Here is a 27,456-nt window from a genome sequence, read left to right on the forward strand (position 1 = left end):
GCGATGACAGGCAGGTGAGTCTCACTGCAGACCCAACCTGAGGCCAGAGGTACCCCCTGCTGGGACCAGGGGTGCGAGAGGCATGTCTACCCATTTAGCACATGCGTAAAACAGACAAAGCTGAGCTGTCCTCTGTACCTTAGAAGAGACCCTGACGCACTGTTTTCACGGCTGTGGTTACTGTCAGCAGCGCCAGCTTCATGCGGTGGCCGAGCCACCCGGCTGGTGTGCAGCCCAGCTAAGATCCCTTGCTTTGAAGGGTTTTGGGGTTTCCTGCTCCGGTTGACAGTGGCCTTCAAATCTGTGCACACGATTGCCTGGATAAAGATGAAACTTCTCAGTCACCCCTGACAGGACTTCCATGTAACAACAGGGGGGTTGTTAGCGCCGATGGTGTGTGTTCTCCCGCCCTTTCCCTGCCCACTGACAGGACCACCCACACTTAGAACACCCAGGGCTCCAAGGGCAGTCTGCGAGATTACACCAAATTGCAGTTGGCAGTTTACCCCAAAAGAGGGAGGAAGGGCTGGAGGCAAGAAACGGGCCTGCTTCTCTGGTATTTTTCATCCGAAAGGCCTGTGTGCCTTTTGGTAGGAAAACAGCGTTGGGGAAGGTGTCCTAGCCCAGCCAGCACGCTGGCACTGTGCTCTGTCGTCCCTGTGCCAGGCATCAGGGACTCCAGGACAAAGAGAACACCATCCCCTCCCGAGCTTCTTCCCAAACAGTGCTCTAATAAACCTCCCCCACGTCTCCGCTCTGAAGCTGGGGGGATGATTTCCTGAGATCCAGGGAACTGAAGGACATGCCAGACGGACATAAAGAGCAGTTGGGGGCACAGTCCTTGCTCTACAGTCTTGGCTGCTGTTTTGTTTGTTTGCTTGAGGCTTAAATAATGAGCGAATGAGACTTCTCACTACGGGCAGGCAGAATAGCCGCAGCCTGTGAGGACGTGGACGTGGCGTCCCAGCGGCTGTGGCTTCAGTGGTACGCCACAGTTGCTTAGCAATTCCTCAGTTGTGATCTCAAGGACAATATACGGCTTTTCCTGCTTTTCAAAAGAGGGGCAAATTTATTTCCTAGACTTACGGAATCTACAGCAGATTGGACCTGAGAGATTGCAGGGAATCACCTCATTTTATAATCAGGGCGGAGCAGGGGAGTTCCATGACCCGCCCTAAGCATGAAGCCTTGGGGCGGGACTCTGCCCATGGCCCATCCTGGCAGGTCTTTCTCCCAGGTTCACCCCAAAAGTCACCGAAGTGACTTCTTAAAATATCCAGAGGAATATACTGACAATGGGCCTATAATTGGCTTTTAAAGGGATCGAGGCACACTCTAAGGGACGTACGTCTTTGGAAGGTGACTGAGGAGGAGAGTGAAGCCTGTGGAGCACAGGGGGTCAGGGGCCTTCGGACCCCCCCCCCCCCCCGGTGCCCCAGCCTGCATGCATTTCTGCCGTAGAGCGCACGCCTAAGTGAGATTTCTTTTGAAATGACTTATTCTGAAAACTAATATTCTGTAAAGAAACATTCAGCGGTGCTGATAAGAATATCATTTTATCATCATCAGAAATCACAGGACTGGAAGGGTTTTTTGTTTTTTGTTTTACCCTTAACCTTTATGGACCCAGGAGTGTGCTGTCAGACAGACCTGCGGGCGCAGGGGAGCTGCCTTCGGAGACTTTCCGGAAGGTCCCCTCCGGTTCTCCTTTCCGGCGGGGTCTGCGGCAGGTGTGTCCAGGTCTCTGCGGTGGGAGCCCGAGCGGCGTGGCTCAGCCCTAGCGTGTTGTTTGCTAGCCTCCGCGGCGTTCCCCTGGCCCGCTGGGCCTGTTCCCGTGCGTGGAGGGGGACACGGAGCACAGCCGCTGCCACGCGGAAAACCTTCCCAGGAAACGCGCTCGCTGGCTGCTGTCCGGCCTCATGTGGAGGCAGCCACCTCCGGCTGTGCCTGCTGTGAGGGGCAGTTTTCATCACGTGGCGGTGTGTTACTTTAGGTGCATCACAGGAGAAGGGCTTAAAGTGAACACTTTTCCAAACCAGTACATCAAACAGACTTATTACTGAAACGTTGCTTGAGTTCAGATATTTTGTTGATGAATTACTTGAATTTGCTAAGCATCTGTACCTCTTTGTTCCCTCTTCCAGAATGCTTGAAGATGACCTCAAGCTAAGTAGTGATGAAGAGGAGGGTGAACAGGTAAGCTCCCCCTGGGCATTGTGCTGTTTGGCGTGGCGCCATGACGCCGACCTGGCAGTCCGTCCTGGACATTAGCTGAGTCATACAAAATGCTGAAACGTGGGGCTCAATGATGCTGGGCGTCCTTTGCTAATGACAATGTTTGGTGCCGTTAGGAACGTCTGTTAAAATATCTTGACCTTAATTTCCCTTAAAACAGTAATTTTGTGCTTTTTTATGCCACTGAAACCAACAGCAGCTATTTATAAGGAAGCTAGCGGGGGTCAGGCTTCAGAGTGAAAGCCTCTCTTTCTGGAAAGCTGACTGGCCTGCTGGCGATCAGGCGTGATCCTAACCTCATCAGCATGCAACAGGCAAGCTGTAGCATTAAATATTGAGGAGTCTTATACAGATGTTATTAACATTGAGAAGATGCAAGCGCAGAGGTGAGCTACAATGATGAATAAGAAAGCTTCATGCTCAGGATAGCCCGTTTGTCTTAAATGATAAATGTGCTTGAAATGTTCTCCTTTGGTGTTGATTTATCAGCTCCAGACATTAGTTGGGGCTTTGTAAATACTCTTCTGATCAGTCAGTTAAAGTGAAAAAATACCCACTCAACATTCATCACTTTCACGTCTGTACTCCAGGCAGTGCCTGCGTTTTAAAGCATGTTTGAAAACACTAAAGACAGATTTCCCTACCCTGTTTCCTTTTTCTTGTTACCTGTGCTGCATTTTGTCAGTTTGGATAAATGTGGTATGTCCAAAAACGACTCAGACAGAGAGGTTTTTCTACGTCATTTTTACGTGCACTATAAACCACATGTGCCATTCGGTCGCTCTTGGAAGAGGGAATTTTACATAACGGTACCGTGGATGCAGTGCAGGCACTGGCTAGACCTGCAGATGGGAATGATGCACAGAGAGTGTGCAGAGGTGAGAGAACAGTGAAAGGGAACTTCCAGGAAGAGCGTCTGAGCAGAGTGTGGCTAGGAGAGCAGCGAGCGGAGTCTGCTCACCTTGTGGGAATTGGTGAGGCACCAAAGAAGCAACTTGGCGTGAGATAGAACTCGGTGCATCTTGAAACTGGATTGGCAAGCAGAGGGAACCCCAAGTGGAGGGAGGTTAACTGAACCCGGAGTACCACTCAGGCTTCTTGGAGACTGACTCCTTGGTTACAGGTGGAGACACCAGGGCGGTCAGCTTGCCATAACACAGCCACTGCACTAGACCTAGAGAGCAGTTCCCTTCTGGGTCCTCGTCTGGGTGACGATAAGCAAATGATTTCATCTCTGTGTGTTTTCCCAGGGAGAAGTTCACATAGGTGTGTTGTGGATTCAGTCCTATCAACGTGTAGATTATGTAAACTTCACATTGGAAAAGGGATTTACAGGCTATTTCATTCAGCAAGCCTTGTTTAATTCGGAAAGAATTTCCTGAATTGTTTCCAGGAAATATTTCCACTGCAAACTCAATTTTAAAAAACTGGTTATCAAAGATGTTCTCTAAGGCAGCAAGAACTTTGAGTTGACTCATCTTGCTTTATTAGTGACTTCTTTCCCATCTGTAGACATTGATATTATTGTATTGTGATGATAGTGTCAGATCCTTTATTCTTGCATTTAGTCCCTATGTGTGGGCACCTTCCCACCTTTGCAATGAAAGCAGCTGACAGAATGAATGACTTTTATACAGTAATCTCCTCTTTTTAATTAAGGCTTCACACTGTGGTTGTGTGTGGTAGCTTCAGGGATTGCTCTAACACTAATTATATTATCTGGCTCTAGCCTATAATTATACCCTGGCCTAATTACAAAATCGTAATTTCCATGCTTCTAAAAAACTCTAATGCTATGGTGTGTGTTTTTCTCTCCACGACCAAAATACGGTTGTGCCGGGAAGAGTGGATGGAGCCTGGGCACACGTGCACATACTGCGTTGCTCTGGCATTGGGAGATGATAACAAAATGAACACAACTGACTTTCAGGCTTACTCAGAGTTTGTCCTTTAACTCAAATTTTTCAAAAATACTAGTATATTGTACATTTCCCGGCCTTGGTAAACAGTAAACGAAAATGCTTCGTCTTTTCTTCCATGATGCCTGGTTGTCCTGTGAAAATTGGTCACCAGTTTGGACAGCCCCTGTGATAAAGAGACACCTGCAGGAGCATCAAGCTGCAGTGCCTGCTGGCCCTTCCGGGAGGGGCTCAGGCCCTAGTGCGTCTGAGTGCTCCTGTCTAGTGTTGCCTTTGTCCTCACTGCCTTGGTGCCCTCAAGGACAAGTAGACAGGCAGTGTAGTGGGTGAGCACAGTGGGTCAGTATAGTGGGCTCAGCATCCCTGCTCCCTGGGTTCAAATCCTTGCCCTTCGACTCAGTAATTCTGCAACCTTGGCCCATTGCCTGAACTGCTCTTTGCTCCAGTCACACTATTTGTAAAATTGGGATTAACTTGAGGTCCCCAAAGCCCGCCACTCCCTCAGAACTGTGCTTCCCTGCTATCTTCATGTCACCAGATCCGATAGGCTTTTTATTGTTTTCTAGTTAACTTATAATTGAGTAAAGCACACATGGAGGAAAGCACATGTAACCTACAAATACACCTTGATGACTATTCATAAACCACACATTACATCTAAACTATCCATGTCCAGGTCTCTTAGAGAGCAGTTGGGCCATAGAGTGTGTGCACGTTCAACTCAAGTAGGTTGTCCCAAACCATTTTCCAAAGCGGTTGCACAGCTGACACGCCCACCAGCAATGGGAGAGAATTCCAGTTGCTCCACATCCTCACATGTGTCTGTTATGTTCATGAAGGATATTGTTCTGAGGGCTTCTTTCTTGGTATCATCTTTATCTAGTCTTGGCAGAAGGCCAACACTGGCTTGTAAAATGAATTGAGTCGTGTCCCCAGCTCTTCCCCATTTTTGAAGAGATTGTATAAAATTAATGTTAATTACTCTTTAAAAGTTTGTCAGAATTCTTCAGTGACACTTTGTGGGCCTGGAGATTATAAAAACTTGCTAATTCTATTTTCTTTCTAGTTAAAGGGTTATTGGATTTTTTCACATTGGGTAGCTGAGTGGTCGGCAAACTCATTAGTCAACAGAGCGGCAAACTGCAGCTCGCAAGCTGCAGTTTGCCGACCACTGGGGTGCTTATGTGCTCTCCAAATAATCACTTCATTGTGCCATTAAGTTGTCATGTATGTAGAATTGTATTCCTTTATTGTCCTGTTGATGTCTGAGCTGTTGTGATACGCGTTTTATTCTTGATACTGACCTTTATTTTTGTCTTTGTCAGTCTTGTTGGATGTTTATCAGTTTTATTGATCTTTTCAAACTTTTGTTTCATTGATGCTCTCTATCAGTTTTTCTGTTTTCAATCTCATCGATTTCTTATCTTTATTATTTTTCTACTGCTTGCTTTGGGTTCATTTTTGCTCTTTTTTTTTCTAGTCTCCTGAGGAAGCTGAGATTATTGATTTGAGACTTGTCCTCTTTCCTAATATAAGCATTTAGTGCTGTATATTCACTCTTATCACTGCTGTGGGAACCCTAATCAGAGTACAATAGATGGTCAAGGCCAGCTTGCCTTGTGCGTGTGCAAAGGCAATGGCACAGCAGTTTTACTGTACACAATGCACAGGCGTACCTTTCTATAACCCAAATATTGATATCACTATTTGGCAAGAAGACTCTTTTGTCTAAGTTAGTATAAAGATACTAGAGGCACGGTGCACAAAAATTCGTGCACTCGGGGGAGGGGGTCCTCAGCCCGGCCTGTGCCCTCTCGCAGTCCGGGACCCCTCGGGGGATATCCACCTGCCACCACCGACTGGTCACTATGATGTGCACTGACCACCAGGGGGCAGATGCTCAATGCAGGAGCTGCCCCTGGTGGTCAGTGCGCTCCCCGGGGGATCGGGCCTAAGCTGACAGTCAGACATTCCTCTGGCAGCCCGGGAGCCCTCAGGGGATGTCCGATTGCAGCCTAAGCCTGGGGCCTAAGCCACAGTCAGACATCTTTAGCACTGTTGAGGACATGCTGGAGGCTCCTGCCACCGCCGCTGTGCTCACAGCTGTCAGCCCAGCTTGTAGCTGAGCAGAGCTCCCCCTGTGGGAGCACACTGACCACCAGGGGGCAGCCCCTGCATTGAATGTCTGCCCCCTAGTGGTCAGTGTGCATCATAATGACCAATCATTCCTGGTTGTTCTGTCCTTAGGGTCAATTTGCATATTACCCTTTTATTATATAGAATTATTATATAGGATATTGTTGACCAGCTGGTATGTGGCTGCTTTGTGGGGCTGCTTTAAAGAACTGTTTTAGCAGATGGCTCCTTATTAGCAATGGCTATTTGGTCTGCAAGAAAGTCTCTCCTGTATGCCCAGGACTGCTCACATCTTCTTCCAATGCCTACTGGCTGCAGAGGTACAGCCCCTAGCAGAGAAGGAGCTGTGAAGGAGCTGTGCCCGAGCTGGATGCCACAAATGCTGAGATGTATTCTCATTGTCATTCAGTTCAGTGAGATTCCTCTTGGGCGTGGGGATTATTTAGAACCATATTGTTTCATTTCGTAAGTGTTTAGAGATTTCCTGTCATCTTACTTGTATTGGTTTCTAGTTTGGTTCTATTGTGGTCAAAGAACACGTGCTGTGTCATTTCAGTTCTTGTGAATTTATGGAGTATTTTTTTATGCCCAAGATATGGTCTGTGTTGGTATCTGTTTCATGGGCTCCTGAAAGAATATCTAATCTGCTGCTGTTGGGTGGAGTGTTCTGTAAATACTCGTTATATCCTGCTGTTGAAGCTGCTGAGTTATTCTATATCCTTGCTGACTTTCTGTCTAGTCACTCTGTCAGTTGTTGGGGAGGAGTGTTGAAATCTCCGACTGTAATTGTGGATTTATCTGTTTCTCTTTTCCATTCTATCAGCTTTTGCTTCACATATATTGCAGCTCTGTTATTTGGTGCATAACATTGTGCGTTTCTGTGTCTTCTTGGTTAATTGCCCCTTTTATCGTTGGAATGTCCCCTCTTTCTTGGGTAATTTTCTTTGTTCTGAGGTCTACTTCATCAATGCCGCCACTGCTGCCTTCTTTTGATTAATGTCTGTGTAATGGAACTAATTCCATTCTTCTACTTTCAACCTACTTATGTCGTTATATTTGAAATGAGTTTCTTATAGACAGCATATAGTTGTCATATTTTAATCCCCTTGGCCAGTGCCTATCATTTAATTGATGTATTTAGACCATATGCATTTGATGTAATTATTATTACGTTAGTGCTGAAGTCTGCCACTTTATTTTTATTTTCCGTTTGTTCTTTTTCTTTTTTTCTGTGTTCTTCTTCCTGGCTTCCTATAGGTTTCTTGAACATTTTGGGAACTCTATTTTTACTTATCGACAGTATTTTTATTTTTATTGTATCTCTTTGTTGAGCATTTTAAGTGCTAGTTCTAGGTATTAAATTATATAGACATAACTTTCAGCAGTTCACTGGTGATGGCATTCTACAGTTCAATTTCCCAGTATCCTATAATTATCTCTGTCACAGAATTGATGCCAAGTGGATAATGTGGGACTTGGTTCTCTCGTCCTGACTTCTTGAGTGAACATCCAGAATGATTCTGCATCTTACTTACCTTTATTTCCCTAGTGAATTCATGGCTGACAGGAAAGTCTCCTCTTCCCATTACCAGATCCGCACAACCACCCTTATCTTCACTGCTTCTCTCCCTTCCTTTTATTACTGAAAACACTGCCTTCCTCTTATCCAAAACCCACCCATTTCCTTCTGCCCCACCTCCCCACCAGAACCACTCATTGGGTGAACAGTGACCACCACAGACCAAGTGTACTTGGTCCTTTCAGCCTGTCCTCCTACCAGAAGATGTACAGCATTCGGCCTTGAGAACTATTGATCACACACTCTTCTTGAGGTGCCTCGTACCAAACTCCTGTTTGTTCCAGCCCCTCTGGCTGTTTCTTCTCAGGCTTCTGTGTTGACTGCTCTTCCTCTACCCAACCTTAACTGTTGGAGCCTTTTAGCATTTATTCCTGATTTCTCCACTTCCTTCCCCAACTCTCTCTCTCTCCCTCTCCCTCCCTCTCTGACTGAGTGGTCTCCTGATTCCCGTGATCTTCAATGCTTATATGCTTACAGTTTCGAAAGTTATACCCTCAGCTCAGAGCTCGCTTCTGAACCGCAGACCTTCTTGCCTCTCCCACTTGGACATCTCACATGCATTTCCCATTCAATATGTGCCAAACTGGACTTCTGATCTTGCCCACCGGTACCCACCCGCACCCAAATGTGTCCTTCCTGTGAGTGTTTCCCTTCCTGACCACGCACTGCCAGCTGCGCCGTTGTTGGAGCCTGGAACCCTTGGGCTCCTCCTTGACGACTCCTGTTTCCACGTAAATGCTAGTGTTCGCTCGAAATCCTGAAAGCTCAGCCTCCAAAACTGAATACTACTTGCCTCTTTCCATCCTGGCTAGTCTAAACCCATCCAGCACATGTCTATCCCTTCCCCTCTACAATACAGCTTTCTCACAGTGATCTTTTAAAAATGTAACTCAGATCACGTCACTTCTTGGTCTTGAATCTTAACAGACCATTCCTCTTGGGATAAAATCCAGAGCCAACACTGCCCTGCTCAGCGTGGCGCCCCCACTCTTCCCCTTCACTGCGCATGGAGCTCCTCCGGGCACTTTGGCCACGGGGGCCTTCCTCCAGCTCCCCCGCAAGCCAGGCGCGGCCTCCTCAGGGCCCCCAGCGGCCGGCTCCCTCATTCCTTCCCTGACCAATGCCTGCTCGTCTAGGAAGTGCAGCTTAGCTTTAAGTCCTCAAGGAGCGTCCCTGTCACCTAAATTGGACCATGTTAGTCCTTCTCACGATAACCTTAACCTTTCAAGCCTCATGACAATTGTAGTTACGTGTTATTTTTACTTTTTAAACTATCTTTCTCTACCGACTAGGCAGGGACTGTGTCTGGCACAGCAGAGGCACTAAATTGAGTGAGTGCACAATGTGGAGATGAATGGACAGTATTTGCTGCTGTCCATTATCCAGTATCAAAGATTACTTTTCTCGAATACTGATTTTTCAAATTAGGTCTATCCAGAGATCAGAGGTGCTGGCAGAGAAGACCAAACGTGAGACCCAAGATCATAAGTTGACTGTAGAGTATGCACACATGACTTACCTGTTCAGGAGGAAGGCGGCGTTCCAGTTTCCCCGGCGATGTCTATAGCCACTTCGTAAATAGCTTAACGCCAAGCCATGCTGCAGTTACAGGTTTTCAGAAGTTTTCTTAGACAGAAGCCTGAAAGCCAAGAGGACAGGTGTCTGCACAGCCTTCCTGTTCGAGGAGAGCGGAACTTTGACTGAGACCTTAGAGCTGGGATTGTGACCGGGTTCACCCAGAGAGCTTGGAGATATAATGGAAATGGAAGCATGTTCTCATGTTTGCTCCTATAATTTTCATACTTGATGAGGTTCGAACTGGGACTAGGATAAACTATGAGAACCAGTTTTCTTGTTTGTCTGGGTACCTGAAGGACATGTGATACGTGTAGCAATCTGTTTGATCTCCTTTCCTATAACTCTGAGTTTTTTAACAATTCCAAAGAGCAATGTTTCCCTGGAGGGATGTGAATAAGTTAGAAGGATTAAGACAAAATCATTCCTGAAGCTACAAAGTACCAAAGGCATGTTTCCATGCATTTGGAAAGGAGGTGGGAGTTGTACTGCCTGTCTCCATGTGTTGTAAGGACGGCTCTGCCGGTCCTGTCAGGCCAGGCTCGGGAGGAGGGACACAGCACATGTCCAGATGAACTTACAGCGAAGGCATGAGGAAAGGGACCGGGACTGGGGCTCTCAGATGGAGCAGCCAAGCTGGTGTCAGGTGAGGGCAGCGTTCCTGAAGTGACAAATGCATAAGCGCAGGGCTAGGAAGAGAGCAGGGTCCAGATCGCATGGCCATGTATGTTCCTGCAGTTTCCAGTGATTACATTAGCCACGCACATTAGGCAGTCTTTTCATTTTAATTATAGAACTGCATATTCTCCACAAATGAGCACGGTTTATCCACTTACAACTGACAATTTTAATTTTGCAGGCCATGATCATTGGATAAAGTCTGTAGAGGGAAATTCTCCCACTGGCATAATTTACTCCTCACCATGAAGAAAAGTTACCTTTTAATCCCCAATCAATATTTGGAGAGCACAATTAATGTAATAGATATCTGGGTAGTTAACATAAATCTTCAAGTTAAAGAGCCAGTTCCCGTCTTATTTGAGTGCGTGGAGCACTAATCGTGTCTCTCAGAAGGAATCTCGGTGGGAACGGAGAGCCCGGCTGCACGGAGCCGCACATCTTGCTCTTTGATACCTTGGGTTTCTCGTGGGGAGACGCGGGACCATTCCTGTGGCAGGTCCCTGCTCTGTACCATAGAGCTCGCTGGATAACGAACAGCAGTGTGGGTGTGATCCTGAGAGCAGGTTGCCCGTTGCAGTGAGTGCTGTTCATTTTTTCCCTTGTTTCTTTCTAATATGACAATTGCGTAACAGAAAGCAGAGCTTTTAAAAAGAACCTCTGGCCGTGCCTGTCAATCAGCGACCAAACGCATTGGCTGCACGACACCCAGACGTGGGCCACAGCGCAGGAGGGTCAGCAGCCCCGCGGCACTGCCCTGGGGGCGTTTTCTTCCCGGGATCAGCCTGGTTGATGCTGGAGCTCTTGGCCTGTGAAAATTTATTACCCACAGAGTCCATCTGCATTCAGGCGGCCAAGTCTGAATAAATAGAGTCGTTGTGCTTGTCTGGGCTTTGTGGCCAGAGTTCATCCAGTCGGCTTGACATTCACATCCCAGGAGATTCATAAAAGCCAACACCCTGGTATGTGCTCTTGAGTCCTGCCAAAACTGTGCAGAATTATATAAACAGGAGTGGAGGCAGTAATCAGGACCAGGTTTGAGGGGCAAGGCTCCAAAATCCAGCTTCTGCCTGCATGAGAAATGAACTGTATGGTAGATGTGATTTGGAGTCAAAACAAGAGCTACACAATTTTTACATAAAAGTCATTCGAGAATAATCTTGAATGCCTACTAAGTGCTGAATTGTACAAGATGCTGGCTTGTTGGTCTTGATGAATTCCTCATTGGTAATATTCATTATTGTAATTTGTCCTTAAAAATGGGAAGTAAATTTTAAATCTCAGGAAATGCCAGGTCTTTGCTTCAATGCAACACACCAAACACCTAGTATTACATATATATTAAGCCTAATAGCAAAGTAGAAAAAAAGGTAGTTTACCTTTGTGTGCATGTTTAGTCTTGCACAGTTTAACCGTGCTGACAAATGGGTGCCTTTTTAATGTGGGAGCAGAGCAAGCACGCTAATGGAAAACGACTGCCTGTCAGATCTTCGTCATGTGCACATGAAGGAATCACTACTGGGCCCTTCAGTCGCAACCAGCGAAACCCAAGCGTTCACCAGAAGGCTTGTGTTTGTATTTTTAAGTTCTCACACTTAGTTAAGTAATTCTATTTTATCAGGAAAATTTTACTGTCACCATAGGCAACTGCAAACTTCTCTTAAGATGGCCAATTTCATTATATCATGCCACTTTTTTCTAAACAGTTGTGAAAAACACTAGCGTAGGTGGAGATACATAAAAATGTAATTGCCTTTTTTTTTTCTTGTTAATGAACTATAATCTCCAAAATTGAAATGGTCAACCAGCTTAAGTGTCACTGAGCAGAGATGTAAAAAGGCCCACACCCTGTTTCTCAAAACATTTTCTCAGACGCCCTCTGGGGACCTGACTGAGATTTATGTAGATTTGGTTGTGGCCAGCCAGCCTGGACCTTAGGACGTGCCTGATTTCCGTCTGAGGACCCTGACTAGAAATCGGGACAATGAAAAATATTATATAAAAATCATAGATGATTGATTAAATTTGGGCAAACATATAGTTAACACAAAAATGAGAATTATTGCTTTGTCAAGTTGAAGAATTCATGAAAGGAGAAACATTTTCTAAGTTAAGCCACGTTTTCGTTAATGGTGCATATCAATGCCACCCACGTAGCGTCTCCAATGGGAGCGCAGAAGCGGCTGTGCGTGTTACCGATAGGCGGCCCTTCTCACTGAGCCGCCAGCCCGGCCGCTGTGGGCAGAGGGGTGGACTTCTCCCTCCGGAGGACTCCCCTGTTTAACGCACAGGAATAGACCTTTGTCCTGGGACTTGAATGGTGTCTTCCTTCAATAGCTTTTTCAGAAGTGCAGCCATTCACCAGTGGATGCTGCTGCGAGTGCATGCTATCACTCCTGTCCAGGCGTGGGTGCTTGCATGTAGCAAAGGATTCCCTAAACCACTCAGGTGTTTGGTCCAGCTCTACGCTTGGAAAGCTTTGTTTACATTTGTGTTTTTCCAAGTCTTCACAGGGCTGGTTATCTCATAAGCTCAGCTTTTCTCAGGAGACGCTCTTAGCCTGTTATTTCTCCATGGAGCATAATCATTTGTGGTAATTCAACGCCCCAGGCACTTCCCAGTGCCAGGCTGACCAGATCTGCAGCCAACAGGTTGTGCTGAGTGAAACGAGGCCATCTTCCAGAAGTGGCCAGACAGTCCCCCGAAGGCCAGGCCACAGCCAGGGTCCCCCGCAGACTGCGCAGTGTGGGGTGCAGGTAGCCGGACTCTCTCTCTGAGAGGTCTGGTCCAGCAGCAGGTCTCTGGGCACCTCTCCTCTCAACCGGGACTTTATTCGTAAAAGTCCAAGGCCGTTCAGGGACGGGCATGAGATTACAACATACTATACATGAACACACTTTCATGTATAAAGCATGAGCAGTGGTCACTTGAGAGGTGAAAAGTCTAACACCAATAATAACAGTAACACAATGAGAATAAGTTCAGCTTTCTCTTCTGTTACATAATTGATTGGCAAAGTGCAATTTTGAGAATATTTCCTAACCATTAATTTTTAATTCTGACAGTTTCTACCTTCAACTGTTGTTATTTTTGTCTGAGTAAAAGATGTTTAAGTGAAACATAAAGACAGACTTAATTTTGGTTCTTCAAATGCAGGTTGTATGTTTAGCAAAACTATCAAAACATTGATGTTCTTTCCATCTTGCCTTTATACGAGAACAAAACATTTGCAGCCCACAACTTAGGCCCGAGTTGCATTCCTAAGAGCAACCACCGACCAAGGTCAGTGGAAGGTCAGTGGGACTCCACCAGGCACCCTACTGATGCATCCTAAGAACTTGGTTGAAAGCTCCAAAAGGCATTTGGCAGACCCAACAAAATGGGAAGCGACTAAACCCCGTGCCCCCGCTGTGCCCAAGATGAGCATCATTAATGGGCCGTCGCCATCTGGCTGTGCCCAGGCCCGGCCTGCTCTGAAACTGCCCTGAGAGGCGGGTTCCAGCAGCACATGCTGCCCCAAGCCCTGAGGAGCAGCTACAAAGCCAGGGTGGAACCTGCAGGACTAGGGCCGCATCACGCTTCACCCCAACTTCACCTCACTTCACCTCTACTCCCAGGAACAGGCTATCAGACCCACATGCTGCTATAGAGCAACCAGCCACCACCAGATCCGCGGGTTATTCCAGTGTGCTTGCTTTCACTCTGAAATTGTAGATGCCAGACAAGCACCTGTGCACACTCACACACACACACATGCGCACTCCCACACATACACACACACACACACACATGCGCACTCCCACACACACACACACACACACACACACACACACGTGCGCGCGCGCCCACACACGCAAACACACTCACTCACGTGGAAGGCACTACAACCCTGTCAGTGCTCTGTCCAAGTCCAGGGCTTTCTGCCGCTCTCACAATTCTGAGATTCACCCACCAAGCCCAGGTCTCCTGCCACCACCCACCAGCATGAGGGCTTTGCCGCCTGCGCCTGAGTCCTCAGCAGTGCTTGCACCTGCCCGGCCTTGGCCCAGCAGCTCTTGCCTTATATACGGAGTCCTGCCGCGGTGAGGTCAGAGGTAGAAAGAATTCTTCCCTGGGAGCTCCTGGCAAGCTCGCAGATAAACAATGTGATTCCACCTGCAAACTTGCTGAGGAAAAGATATCAGTCTCGGAATCCTGAAACCCTCCCGGCTCCTCCGCAAACCCTGTCCAGGAGACGCCGCCTGCACTTCCCTTGAGCATCCCCCGAGAAAGCTCGCCCGGTGTCGGCTGGCATCCACTCAGCGTCCACTGGCTCTCTTGGAGCTGAAACTGGCAGAATCCAAACCTCGCCCAGTCCCCTGCCCTTCACCCTCTGTCCTGATACTGCAGCGGGGCTGGGCAGGGCTGCGGCTGGCCTTGCTGCTCTGTGACCATGAGCAAGCTGGCCTTAATGTGCCGGGACAGAAATACTAACGGAGATTAATAGAAAATATTTCGTATTGATATAAGTATATATTATAGAGGCAGATCTGGGTGTAAAACTATCCTATCTAATAATAGAGTAACATGTAAATTACCATCACTCCGCTACGCCCACGATTGGGCGGCAGGAGGCTGGGGGGCGGGACTCAGGGTGGCCTATCCGGCCATTGAGAGGCACGGATCCGCTGCCACTGAGGGGGGCTACCCTGCTGTTGAGAGGCGCAGGGGGCAGGACTCCCGCCCCCTGTGCCTCTCAATGGCCAGATCCGTGGCCGCTGAGGGGACCTGCCGCGGACACCCAGCTGCGCCTCTCAACGGCAGGGTAGCCAGGTGTCCGCGGCAGCCCCCCTCAGCGGCCGTTGAGAGGCGCAGGGGGCGGGAGTCCTGCCCCCTGTGCCTCTCAACAGCAGGGTAGCCCCCCTCAGCGGCCACAGACCATCAAAAGTGGGGGAGCTGGGTGCCTGTCTGCTCCGGTACCAGGCCTTTCAGAAGCCTCCACCGAGCCGGAGGCTTCTGAAAGGCCTGGTGCACCAGCAGACAGGCACCCAGCTCCACCGCGAAAAGCGAAAGCGTGTAGGGGACCCTACACGTGCATGATTCAATCATGCACTGGGCCTCTAGTTAAAATATATATTTTTACATCCTCCTTCTTCCCTTCCAGTTCCCCTCAAAAGTGTTCTTTCTTTGCATTACTGACACTTTTTTTAAATGCTCTTTTCCGTAATAGGAGAGGTGTACAGGAAGAATGCAAGACCATTAATTTTATAAGAAAAGGCAAGGAGCTAATTATAGAAAATAGAACTCAAAGGTGGAGGAGGAGGAGAGAATGTGGGCTGAGCTGGGAGGAGAGGGTGAGGAGGAGGGAAGGGGGCAGGGAGAAGGCACTGCCACAGGGTGGGTGTTAGAAAAGGCAGCCGAGTGAGAAGATGCTGAGGGGCTTCTCCCCCTTGAGCTTCTCTTGTCAAGAATCTTTGATTTCGCCCTAGCCGGTTGCTTAGTGGTTAGAGCATCGGCCCCCAGACTGAAGGCTCTAGGATTCGATTCCGGTCAAGGGCACATACCTCGGTTGCAGGCTCGATCCCTGGTCGAGGCATGTGCAGAAGCCAACCAATCGATGTGTCTGTCTCTCCCCCTCCCTTCCACTCTCTCTAAAAATCAATGGGAAAAATACCGTAAAGTGAGGATTAACAAAAGAGAAAAAATCTTTGATTTTACCTTATTTTTAAGGCTTTCATGGCGTTTTTGTAAGAGACAGCCCTGATGGATGGTTTTACATGTAAAGTGGGGACAGAGTCAACCAAACAGCTAATGGTCACTGTGGGCCCCATAGTGAAACGAGGCAGTTTCTCGTTTGTGTTTGTCGTTTTTGTTTTTGGCTTCCTATATGTGCTAATTTTTTTCTGCAATGAACACATACCACTTGGACAAGTGAAAATTATATTAAAATTGGGGGCTTGGAATGTAAACTTATCCCTGTGATTATGTCTCCCACACATACCACAAAGGTGAGGTTTGACATCTGAAAGGCTTTGGCTAGATGTTACATTTTGCTACTTGAGAACATCGGTAACAAGAGAACCGAGCTCATAATGAATGGGGCGGAGTTTTGAGAACATATTACTTAGGAGGACAAAGTATTTCTGTTTGGAACAGAAGGTTAGAGACTGGTAATAACACCTGCCCAGCTGGGACCCTGAACAGTCCCCTATGTGCTGCCTTAGTAGAGGCTTTTACTGGGAAACACTGGTGAAAATGAATTTCTTACAAGGAAAGGCGTTTCATAGAGGATGCTATTTTGGTTTTTAACAAAATCATAGTTCAACAAAGATTTGTCAGATCCTTCTACCTAAAGGGTAACTGGTAATTAAAGGATGATGCCTGTTTAAAAGCAAAATGCTCCATGTTCATTCCTTTAAACAGACAAACAAACAAACAAAGGAATACTTGCTGGTAATTGCACTGGCAGAGCTTGAATAAACTTTAGAATCTGTGTGAAAGACTAACGCCCAGTTGCCAGTTTTGCGTTCTCACCCTCTGACAGGACACCTTTTTGGGAATGAGGTGGAACTGACTGAATGAATGGAGAGGCTAACCCATCACCCCCAGGGGTTCGGGAGACACCTCATTAAGGCGAGCTCATCTGGTGGCATGACATGGTATTTGTCAAGCATTTGTGTGCCCTGTGCTGTTGGCTAGAACTTGTGCCAAGGTTATTCAATAATGAAACTGGCACCCACTACCCATCCTCAAGCCACCACCCCCTCCTGAAGTCTTCCTGACCTCTCACCCCCACTCCACCACCCCCTCCCAAAGACCTCCTGACCTCTCACCCCTACTCCATCACCCCCTCCCGAAGACCTCCTGACATCTCACCCCCACTCCATCACCCCCTCCCGAAGACCTCCTGACCTCTCACCCCCACTCCATCACCCCCTCCCGAAGACCTCCTGACCTCTCACCCCCACTCCACCACCCCCTCCTGAAGACCTCCTGACTTCTCACCCCACACCCGCACCACCACCCCCTCCCGAAGACCTCCTGACCTCTCACCCCCACTCCATCACCCCCTTCCGAAGACCTCCTGACCTCTCACCCCTACTCCACCACCCCCTCCTGAAGACCTCCTGACTTCACCCCCACTCCATCACCCCCTCCCGAAGACCTCCTGACCTCTCACCCCTACTCCACCACCCCCTCCTGAAGACCTCCTGACTTCTCACCCCGCACCCGCACCACCACCCTCTCTCGAAGACCTCCTGACCGGGCCCATTGGGACCCTCTGACCCATAATGTTACCCTTGTGACAGTAAGTGTGGCCCACCATGGAGGGTGCCTGATACCTTCCAGCCCTCACTGGGCCCTCGCCCCCAGTAAGGTCCTCGCCCTCAGGGGGGCCCTCACTCTCAGTGGGGCCCTCGCCCTCAGTGGGGCCCTCACCCCTAGAAAGATCCGGTGACAGTCCCTGCAGCTGAGGAGCAGCCCCCTGCCATGTGCTCACGTTGTCACCACCTTTCCCTTCTCTCTCCTAACTCCTAGCAGCTGCCTGAGTTTCATTTGTGATGGCACAGACCGCAAGGCCTGGCAGCGGAGGTCTCAGGTGGTTCACAGTGTCGCTCTAGCGAGTCAGGAGTCCCGGAAATGCTCTCGCCCCCTCTCAGGAGTTGAGAATTGCCCAGTTAGTAACTGAATATCACTGACAGCCTGACTCGGCCCCAGGGGGTGTCAGGCGGTTGGTGGCAGGACACCGATTGTGAGGTGATGTAATCCAGGCACTTCACCCGGCATTGTGGACCCTACCCCGCACTTTCACTGGGTGTAACAGGGGCTCCGTAAGTGTGTGCTGTTGTCTTCATTGGCGTTCTGGTAGACATAAACTAATCTAAGCAATCCAGCACTAAAAAATAAAACTAGGCAAACTTTCTCTAAAGCCAAAATGGACCTGCGTTGTAAAGAAAGTGAAATAGAGAAAGAATATATAGCTCAGGAAGAAATGTATTTTAACAAATCTCTTAGATCAGAGCCATGGCAAATAGTAATTGGTCATCTGCAGAAGTTACCTCTTCGCCTCCGACCTGTTGATCCACCGGTAGCTGATTCACCTCCTCAAATCCTGTTGATTCACGGGCAGTGGATTCACTACGAGTGTGATCACGAGGAAGCTCTTTCTGGGCGAGGATGAGCTAGGATCTCTGCCTTCAGTGTCTCCCAGGAACTTGAGGAGCCAAGACTAAATTTCTCATGAAGCAGGTGGCGAACTTTTCAAGAGAAGAAAGAAGCCTGTGCTCATACAGGTTCCAGACAAGGAGTTGAGAGAGAGGAAGGTGCTGGAAGCTTGGGTGGTCGGGGAACACTGACAGGCAGCATCTAAGTAGAGGGAGGAGCAGCCGGAAAATGGCAGACACGTTGGTTTGACTTCAGAGACACCGAGAATCGAAGCGATCTGTCCCTGCTGACCCCATTCGGAGCTCTCTGCTTATTGACAACTCCTCGGACCCTGGAGTCCTGCCTCCGCACCTGACCTAACTGTGCTGCCCAGCAGCCCGATGCCCTGTGTGCTGGGAAAAGCTCTGCCTCTCCTGTTGTCCCCGGCTCCGTTTGGTGGGCAGCATATCCCCTTTCACTCTCAAAAAATGTTCTTATTTGGATGATATATGTTGTTATCCCCTACTCGACCTGACCCCGTAGAGAACAGGATAAGGTCCAAGTCTCCTGGGCAGCATCTGTGGGCATCTGAGAACGCAAAGTGCTTCCTGTTACAGAGGAAAAACCGGAGAGCAGGACTCTCTCTGACTGGGTTGGAGAACACCTCATGGAAGATCACAACACTCAGTGAGGTGCCCAGCTGGTGGTGGTCAGGGCACATGCCCGGTTGTGGGCTCATCCCCAGGGTGGGGCATGCAGCTCGATCCCCAATAGGGGGTGTGCAGGAGGCAGCCGATCAGTGATTCTCTCTCATCATTGATGTTTCTATCTCTCTTTCCCTCTCCCTTCTTCTCTGAAATCAATAAAAACATTTAAAAAAAAAAAAGACCCAACAAGGACTCCAATGAAAACCAACAGCATGAAAGTTCAGTAAATGAAACAGAAAGTGTTAACAGATGTGGAAGTAAATTAAACAGTGAAATACATTAATAAATACAAGTCTCAACTTCAAAGGAATGGCTAGAAAAAATGTAAAGCCTTACTGGATAGAATTCCTGCAGAGACACGTGATTGGACCTAAACTTCACGGCATGCTTCATAACAGCTGAACACAAATGACCAAACACGAGCTGGGATGGCATTTACTCACGTAGTTGAATGTGGATACAGTCTTCCAACAGGTGGAGCAAGATGACTCAGATCACAGCCACAGAGGTGCCACCTTACTGTCAGGATAATGAGCCTGGTGCTGGGACACGCAGTTGGGCTGCGTGCGTGTGGAATGGACAGGCTGTGCTAGCCAGCTGACCCGAACCTACTTCTCTTTGAATGAGAGCAAAATGTAGATCCGGCACATTAGCCCTATATCTATCTCCTTTTTATGAGTGTAATTTGCCAACAACATGCCAATGTTTCGTACTTCATTGGCATTTGACAGCTGCGATCTATGTGTCCAAACATCTATTTAGCATCTCCGCCTGAACATCCTGAAAACAACGTGAACTTCACACACCCAAATTAAGCTTCACCCTTACCCCTGCCCCTGCACCCACCTTGCCTGTCCCATGCAGTGGCCCTCCATCTATACCAGGGGCTCAAGCTAGAACCTGGGGCTCAGTCCTGCCTCCAACCCTGGCCTGTCACATCCAATCGATCGCCAATTTCTTCAGTTCTGCCTCCAAAATGTAACACAAACTCTCTCCACCTTCATTGCTATCATGCACTTCTCTTGCTTAGATTAATGCAACAATCTTACTTAAATACTGAACCTTCCTGCCCAAATCCATTCACCACACAGAAGCCAGAATGAAATTTAGAAAATAAAATGTAAATCATATTGCCTCACTCCCTACTTTACTTTTTTTTATTATAGATCCATCAGCCCTGGCTGGTGTTGCTCAATGGTTAGAGTCGACCCATGCACCAAAGGGTCATGGGTTTAATTCCTGATCAAGTGTATGTATCTGGGTTACAGGTTTGATCCCCAGGCCTGGTCCAAGCACATGCAGGAGGCAACCAATAAATGCACTCCTCTCTTACCCTCTCCTTCCCTCCCTTCCTTCCACTCTCTAAAATCAATGGAATAAATATCCTTGGGTGAGGATTAACAAAAAAATTTTATTGAATCATCAAAAGATGCAAACAGGCCCCGTACATCCTTTACCCAACTTCCCCTAATGTGAGTCACTCCGTGATTTCTTAGGTGGAGAGTACCCCAAATCCTTAGCTTGACCTCCAAAGCCCTTGGGATCTGCCAGTGTTCCCACCACCCACTGAGCTCCCTCACTGTGACCTTCTTGTAGTTCTTCAACTGAGCAAGGATCTAGGCCTGCGTGGAGCTCTTTCTTCCCCACACCCTCTCACTTCCCTGCTCCAGGAACTCTTCTTTATCCTTTAGGCATCAGCTTAGCTACCCCTGACTTAGTGGGCCTTCCTCACCCACTCACTTCAAGGGAGGTCCCCTGGCACCCTCTCTCCTCTTCAGCCATAGCCCCTGCAATCTAGAACGCTTGTGCAATCAAGAACATTTAACTTTTATGGCTGACACCTCTAGACCCTACGTACAATATGGTGAGAGCTTTCTCTATTTTGATTGTCACCCACGCCACGCCTGTCACCTGCACATCATAGGCGCGTCAGATTGAACCATGGAGCTGTCCATGTTGGTTCTGTTTCCATCAAGAAGGAAAGAAACTGCATCTTCCTGGCACCCTCTGAATTCCAGCCCCTTCCCTCGCTCCCCTCCGCACTCCAGCATCCACGAGCCTGTCCTGCGCTCAACCCAGTTACAATGAGGGCACCTCATTTCTCCTTTGATTTTCTTTCAGTCACAGACTGGGACTAGCAACTTATTTCACATACATTGAAACCTGGATTTCTGCTGCTTATGTCCCAAGCTCCAAGCTTTCTATAATAAAGACAGAAAAAGGCCATCTCTTGTAAAGAACCTGGAAAACGATTATTTCTGGCAGAAAACTTGTCTCAGAGCTTATGCTTCAGAGTCACTCGTGAATGCGTAAGGAACCCGGGAAAGATCAGCGAAGCGTTCCCTTCACCCTCTCCGCTCCTTTGCTGAGAACTGGATGAGGAAAGTGACTAGCCGAGGTGATGATTGGGGAAGGGAGAAATATGGGTGCTGGAACACACAGCCCTTGCAAGAAGGAAATTGAGCAATCCATCTAGTTTATGCCGCGTCTTTCTTCAGGCTTCACTTATGAGTCACCTAAGCAGCTTTTTCTCTGCGATTTAGTTCCAATGTTTTTTTATTTTATTATTTTCAACAGTAAAAGAAAATAGTGTCCAAAAGCCAAAGTATATTTAAAAGAAGAGAAGTAAAAAAGAAAAGAAAAGAAAAATGGCGGTCTTTGCTTTGGTATATGACATACCATTTTAACTTAATGCCATAAAGCTTTTTTAAAGTTATTGTTTAAAACTTTAACATATTCTCATCTGCTTTCTTGATGGATGATGAGCCATCTCCATAAAGGCTTTAATGATGTAAAATAACCGCAAATTAAATAGCGCCATCAAATTCAGGCGTTAAAAATTGTGGTGCAGGTGGCCGATGGTGCTCCGAGCCACAGTGTTAAGTGTGTGGAAACATCGGCCATGCGGACAGATGGGAGAGTGAGGATCCCAGAAAGCCGTTGCCCAGCGCTGGTGGGAGGCCGCGGCGCAGCCCACGCGGGCCTTCTGGTGCAGCGTCACGTCCACCTGCTGGAGGGAGGCGCCCCGGCCTCCGCTCGCTCACATCAGAGCCCTTGGCCGGCAGCCACCTGCGCGGGGTCCTCAGCAGGGACCGCCACCTGGAGGCACCGCAGCAGAGTTGCTTGTTTTGTGCTTGTTTTTGCTTTTGTTTTTAAAATAATTTTCTCATAAGTTGCTCATCAACGGGCACTGTTTCCTTATCACAAAAGTCAGTGGGAAGTATTTGGAGGCAGGAGAGAAAAAAGTCAACAGACTTCTAAAATATTGGCAGCCCTGGCCAGGGGAAGCGCAGACACCGTGTTCGAGATGTCTGTTGACCGTCCAGCCACATCGCTTAAGGTTTCTGTTATCCTGGAAAAGTCCTGTGCCTTCTGCGGAGATGCGTTGAGCCTGAACTAATCATGCATGCCACCTTTTCTTTGGGGAGCTCAGGATATGTTTTGGTATATTTAGCCAAGCAGAGTCAGGAATAGGGAGCTAGGTTCTTTTCAAGTATAGCTGCCAAAAATGAAAGCATCTTGCTGAGCGATGGGGCCCTGGGGACGGTGGTGGCTGCCGTGCACCTGCCCGACGCTCCTTGTGCCAGCGCCTGGGCTGGCCCCCGAGAGCACAGAGAAGGAGTGAGGGGCATGGGAGGGGCTCCTGGTCTCCACGGCCTCCTGGGGCTTTTCACCTCTTTCCCCGCCTCGTTCTACTCCCTAAGGTGCCCTCAGCAAGAGAGCGCCCTGTGGATATTCTTTCCCCTCGTGACACTGGAATGCCCTGGCATTTGGCCCTTAATTCACAGGAATCCAGAGAAAAAAGAGGGGCAGTGACCCCATAAACTGTTCACTGGAGCCTGGGCATGGCTGGCCAGCTCCCTCACCATCCCACTTAGGGTAGAAAGAGCAGTTTGGAAGCTGAATCTTGGAGGCCCTAACATCAACGAATGGTAAACCTCTCCCAGGATGGAAGACTTTCAGTGTCCAGGTCAACAGAGCTTATGTTTTTCCTCAGTCGGTGGGGTGATGGCCCTGTGGGAGTTATCGAAGTTCCTGTTGTTGATTTGGTCTCAGTTCCTTTGCCAGGCCCAGAGCTACATCCCCGGGGTCGCTCCTGCCGGGTTTCCTTCTGGCCTTGGTTTCTCCACAGAAACCCCTGTCCTTCTAAGGGGCCGCTCCATTGGACCAGGGACCCTTCGGGCCTTGGAGAGGCTGTAGCATCCCTGGCCCCAGGCATTCATGCCAGTAGTGACCCCCTTGCTGTGAACACACAGAAACACCCCTACTCAACCCCAATGGCCTTGGTGTTTGGGCAAGAGGTGCCCCAGCTGAGAACCGCTGCTGGAGGCCTGGCCGGGGAGGCCCTTGCCATCTGGAGTGACCAATGCCTCTTCCCCCTGAACACATCCCTCCTTGTCTTTGCAGCTTTGCTCAGATATTAGTGGGAAGGATTCCGAATTGATTCATTCATTTGACATTTCCTCATCAGATGTGCACTGAGCACCTGCCAGCCGACCCAGGCCCTCACTGAGGAGCCTGTGGCCCACCGGCCATGAGTTACCAGCACCCATGTCCCCACCTACTCATCTTTCACTTGCATGTTCATTCCCAAGCGTCTTCAAGTCCTCCCTGGACCTCTGCTCTGATTTCCTGCCTAGGGGCTGGGCGTCTCTAACACAGTGACTGTGCCTCCTGCCTTTGCTTTTATCCCTCCTGCAGCCTCCTGCAGGGTCTCCGTGTGGTGGGAATTCGGCCAGCGCTGGGCTGACCGAGTGAGCCAAGACGTGTGTGTGTGTGTGTGTGTGTGTGTGTGTGTGTGTGTGTGTGTCGCCAAGGGTGGATTCAGTTCTGTGACAGGGATCAGGTTTCTGCCAGGTCGTGTTTTTCTCATCTGAAGATTCTATCTGTCTGTCTGCCATCCACATGGAATGAGGAATAGCATGGGAAACATTCCGGCGCCCCGGTAAACAGTAAACTTTCCACGTGTCCTGGACGCGGTGAAAACGGGCCATGTGCACTTCTTATTTCTTGTGCACCCGAGTAAGCCTTGGTCCCACAGGCCGTGCTGTGATCCCTCCCAATAATGACTTCGGAGACGTAGAATGAGTGTGCCCCTGCCTTCGGAGCTCAGCCACACGGGGCACATGGACAAACTAGGCTAAGCAGACAAAAGGCAGTGAGTACAAAATGGGGGAAATCTGATGGAGAAATGGAGGCCTTTAGTTTCCTTTTGCTTTTTTTGTTTTATAGAATATTTCAAACACATAAAAAGTCTAGAATAATATAATGATCCCCAGTGTGCTCATCACCTGGTTTCAGCAGTTACCCACCCAAGGACATTGTTTTGTTTACATGTCCACCCACCCTCCCTTCCCTCCAAGTACATTGTTTCAAGGCAAATCCCAGATCCTGTAATGGTATCCATAAATATTTCAATATGGATCTCTAAAGACTCTTTCAAATTACCACAAAATCATTGCCTATAAACAAATCCATAATCTCATAATATCATCATATTTCTGTCAGTGTTCCGGGTTACAATTGTGGTGACTTTTTCAATAAATCAGAAAACTGGGTCTAAAGGTATACCTTCATTGGGAGAGATTCTATAAAGCAGGCGTCCTCAAACTACGGCCCACGGGCCACATGCGGGTGTTTTTGCCGTTTTGGTTTTTTACTTCAAAATAAGATATGTGCAGTGTGCATAGGAATTTGTTCATAGTTTGTTTGTTTTTTAACTATAGTCTGGCCCTCCAATGGTCTTGAGGGACAGTGAACTGGCCCCCTGTTTAAAAAGTTTGAGGACCCCTGCTATAAAGGAACCAAAAAGAATCTTTATTTTTTTTTTTCTTACAGGGAAGTAGAATAAAGCAACAGGGAGTACAAATGAAATAGCTGGGGAGGGCGGCGGGAGGGTCGGAGGGGTCTCCTGAGACCTGTCCAGCCTCACCAGCCTGGCACTTCCCACCTCCCCACACCCGCCCCCTGGTGGCAGGGGGCCCTGCAGGGGCTTCAGTTGACTCCTCAGGAGTGTCACTGCGTAACACGACAGAGCTCTTACTGTGTTGCCTGTACTTTAATATTCGGCCACATGGCAAAAATGTGTGTGACACGGGTTTTTGTAAGTGCTGATTGACCACGTAATTTGGAAGTCAGAATATTAAATAAACATCTCTGCCCTTTCTTCCACAGGCAGCCCAGGGAACCGCGCTCCACGCTCTGTCTGACAGGTACGTTTTGTCATTTTTATGGACTATAAATTGCTTTATGAAACATCGAGCCCTATTTATTGTAGCATATAATTCATAATCGGATTTTGTCCCTCAAGTGTCTGGGAGCTGGGGTGTTAAACGTTTTGCATGCTTGGATTTGTCATGCCCGTGTGGGTTTATTACTGCAAAAATCGCCTTGTTGTATTTCACAGGAAGTGTGGAGAGTCCCTTGTTGTTAGTGAAACAAGAGACAAGGAACTGGAGGGAAGGCCTCAGCGCGCAGTAAATTCTGAACTTTGGAATTGTTTGCGATCTGAGCTCATTTTTCAGCAATAAGTACTTCATTTACTTTGAGATTTTTCTTCAGACTTTTTCCATATCATTTCCCCGGGAGCTGTCTGGCTTTCGATGAGATTCTCCCCTGAAATACTTTATGCATGTCGCCCAATTCACGGTCCTGAGTGCCTGGCTCTTCGCGCCGCGCTTCAGCTGGTTTTCTGACTTGTATTATGAATGAGATCTACAAACCTAATCAACTGTCACTCAAACTGTGTTTCACATCTGGCTTTACTGTATCAAAATAGTTGAATGGGATCTATAGCTACTTTTGAGAGCAGATCAGGCCCTTTTAGTTGTTGGTTTATTATTCTTTTCACTTGCTAAGGTTCTGCGTGTCTGGGGGAGGGGGCAGGGGGCCAGCTGGCCTGCCCTGATGGGGCCCCGGATCTGGAGGCGGGGGATGTCCCCGCTGGGGGGCGGGGCCTGCCAGGGCAAGGGGCCAGTACTTCTGGTCTCTGGTCATTCTGTCGTTTCGGTCGCTGGGCTTTTATTATATAGGATAATAAAAGCATAATATGCTAATTAGAGGATGACCTTCTGGATGAAGCTGGGGCTGCGAGGGAAGCCCGGGTCCCGGCTGCCGGAGGGAAGCCAGTGCTGGCAGCCAGGGTAAAGAAGACCTACTCTTGCACGAGTTTCATGCATCGGGCCTCTAGTATTTCAATAAAGCTGTATATATAGGTACAAAATGTCATTATGACCTCTGGTAGAAGGAATCAAACCTATTTTAGGAAAGTATGGGCTCCCTTTGAAGACCTGGTTGCAAGATACAATCAGAAATTAGGACTTCTTCCCAGAAGACACGTGGCCCTGACCTGGGTAGCAAAGGTCCATGGGTGATGAGCAGCGCTATTCCCTTTGACTTTGTTCTGAAATGCCCTCCAACCCATCCTGGTCAGGCCCCGGAGCTCCTCAGCCAGTAAGTTAGCACCTGGGCCCCTGCTGGTTGCATGACCAAGTGCAGAAGAACGTGAGAAGAAACCGTCCGCTCCCTAGAGACAGAGGCTCCCGTTGTCACTACTCTTCTACGAATTCTCTGTCCTCCCGTGGAGTAGAGCGTTTCCCCCTTAAACGTAACAGTTTTTCTGCTCAAATTTGGGGGAGCTTGGCTCATTTCAAACTAATGAGTTGCTCCGCCTGCTGGCCTAGCAGCGGGTTGTCTGCAGCTACCTGCTCTGTGCTTCCCCTGTCCTGTCCCCTGGCTCGGGCCACACACGTAATTTCCATAAGTGAGAACCATCTGTGACCATTTGGAGATGCCATCAGAAACCCTCCTTTCAAATAAGGACATAGAACACTGACTGAATTCTTGGACTCACATTTTCTAGGGTCTTAAGTTAGAGACCCAGCAACAGAAGTCATTTTCTACCACTTACCTAATCTGGGAGGAAACCAGTAATTTCTAGGAAATGGTCGACCAGGGTGGGGATGAACTGCGTAAATATTTGCCCCAGGTTCTGACCTTCCCAAGGTGGAGATCTAACCCATTATCGCTGGCTACCCGTCGCCTGGTACTCACCTAGTACACATTCATTTACACCGACTATTCTGGTTTCTAAACTATTATTTTTCAGCATGTTAACCATCTCTTGATATAAAATTCCACATGAGGCAGCACTTCCATTTTTATCCCAGAAAAACAGAACACTCTTTAGACCTTAAGAGATGCGTCCTGAGTTCTGCACGACGAGTTGAACAGGGTGGCGCAGACTGGCCCAGGTCATGGCGCACGGCTCCCCTCTCGGCGTCCTGCTAGTGCGCCCCGCGGGGCCGTCTCGCTTCCATGTGGCCGCACAACCGCCTGGAGTGCCCGGGGCACAAGGATGTTTGGTAGGGGCTTAGCGCTGTTTTGTTTCAAGATGTGCAACTTGCTGATGAAGTGGGTTTGGCTGGCTGGGTTTGGGGGGGGTGGGTTTGCAGAGCAGGAAGCCTGCTGTTGTTCTCTGCCTCCCGGGCAGGAAGCCTGCTTC

At 48.4% G+C, this 27,456-nt stretch overlaps 1 protein-coding gene across 4 annotated transcripts in view; it reads left to right on the top strand.

The window, feature by feature from the left end:
- The window catches only part of AFF3 (ALF transcription elongation factor 3), a 514,559-nt gene that overhangs the window by 387,874 nt on the left and 99,229 nt on the right, over positions 1-27,456 (top strand). For all 4 annotated transcript variants that reach the window (XM_079792550.1, XM_079792551.1, XM_079792549.1 and 1 more), the window contains 2 exons: positions 2,145-2,196; positions 25,128-25,165. In XM_079792550.1, coding sequence (XP_079648676.1) covers positions 2,145-2,196; positions 25,128-25,165 — 90 coding nt within the window. The remainder of the gene's footprint in view (positions 1-2,144; positions 2,197-25,127; positions 25,166-27,456) is intronic.

This window comes from Cnephaeus nilssonii (assembly GCF_951640355.1).
Source record: "Cnephaeus nilssonii genome assembly, chromosome: 15".
NCBI lineage: Eukaryota > Metazoa > Chordata > Mammalia > Chiroptera > Vespertilionidae > Cnephaeus > Cnephaeus nilssonii.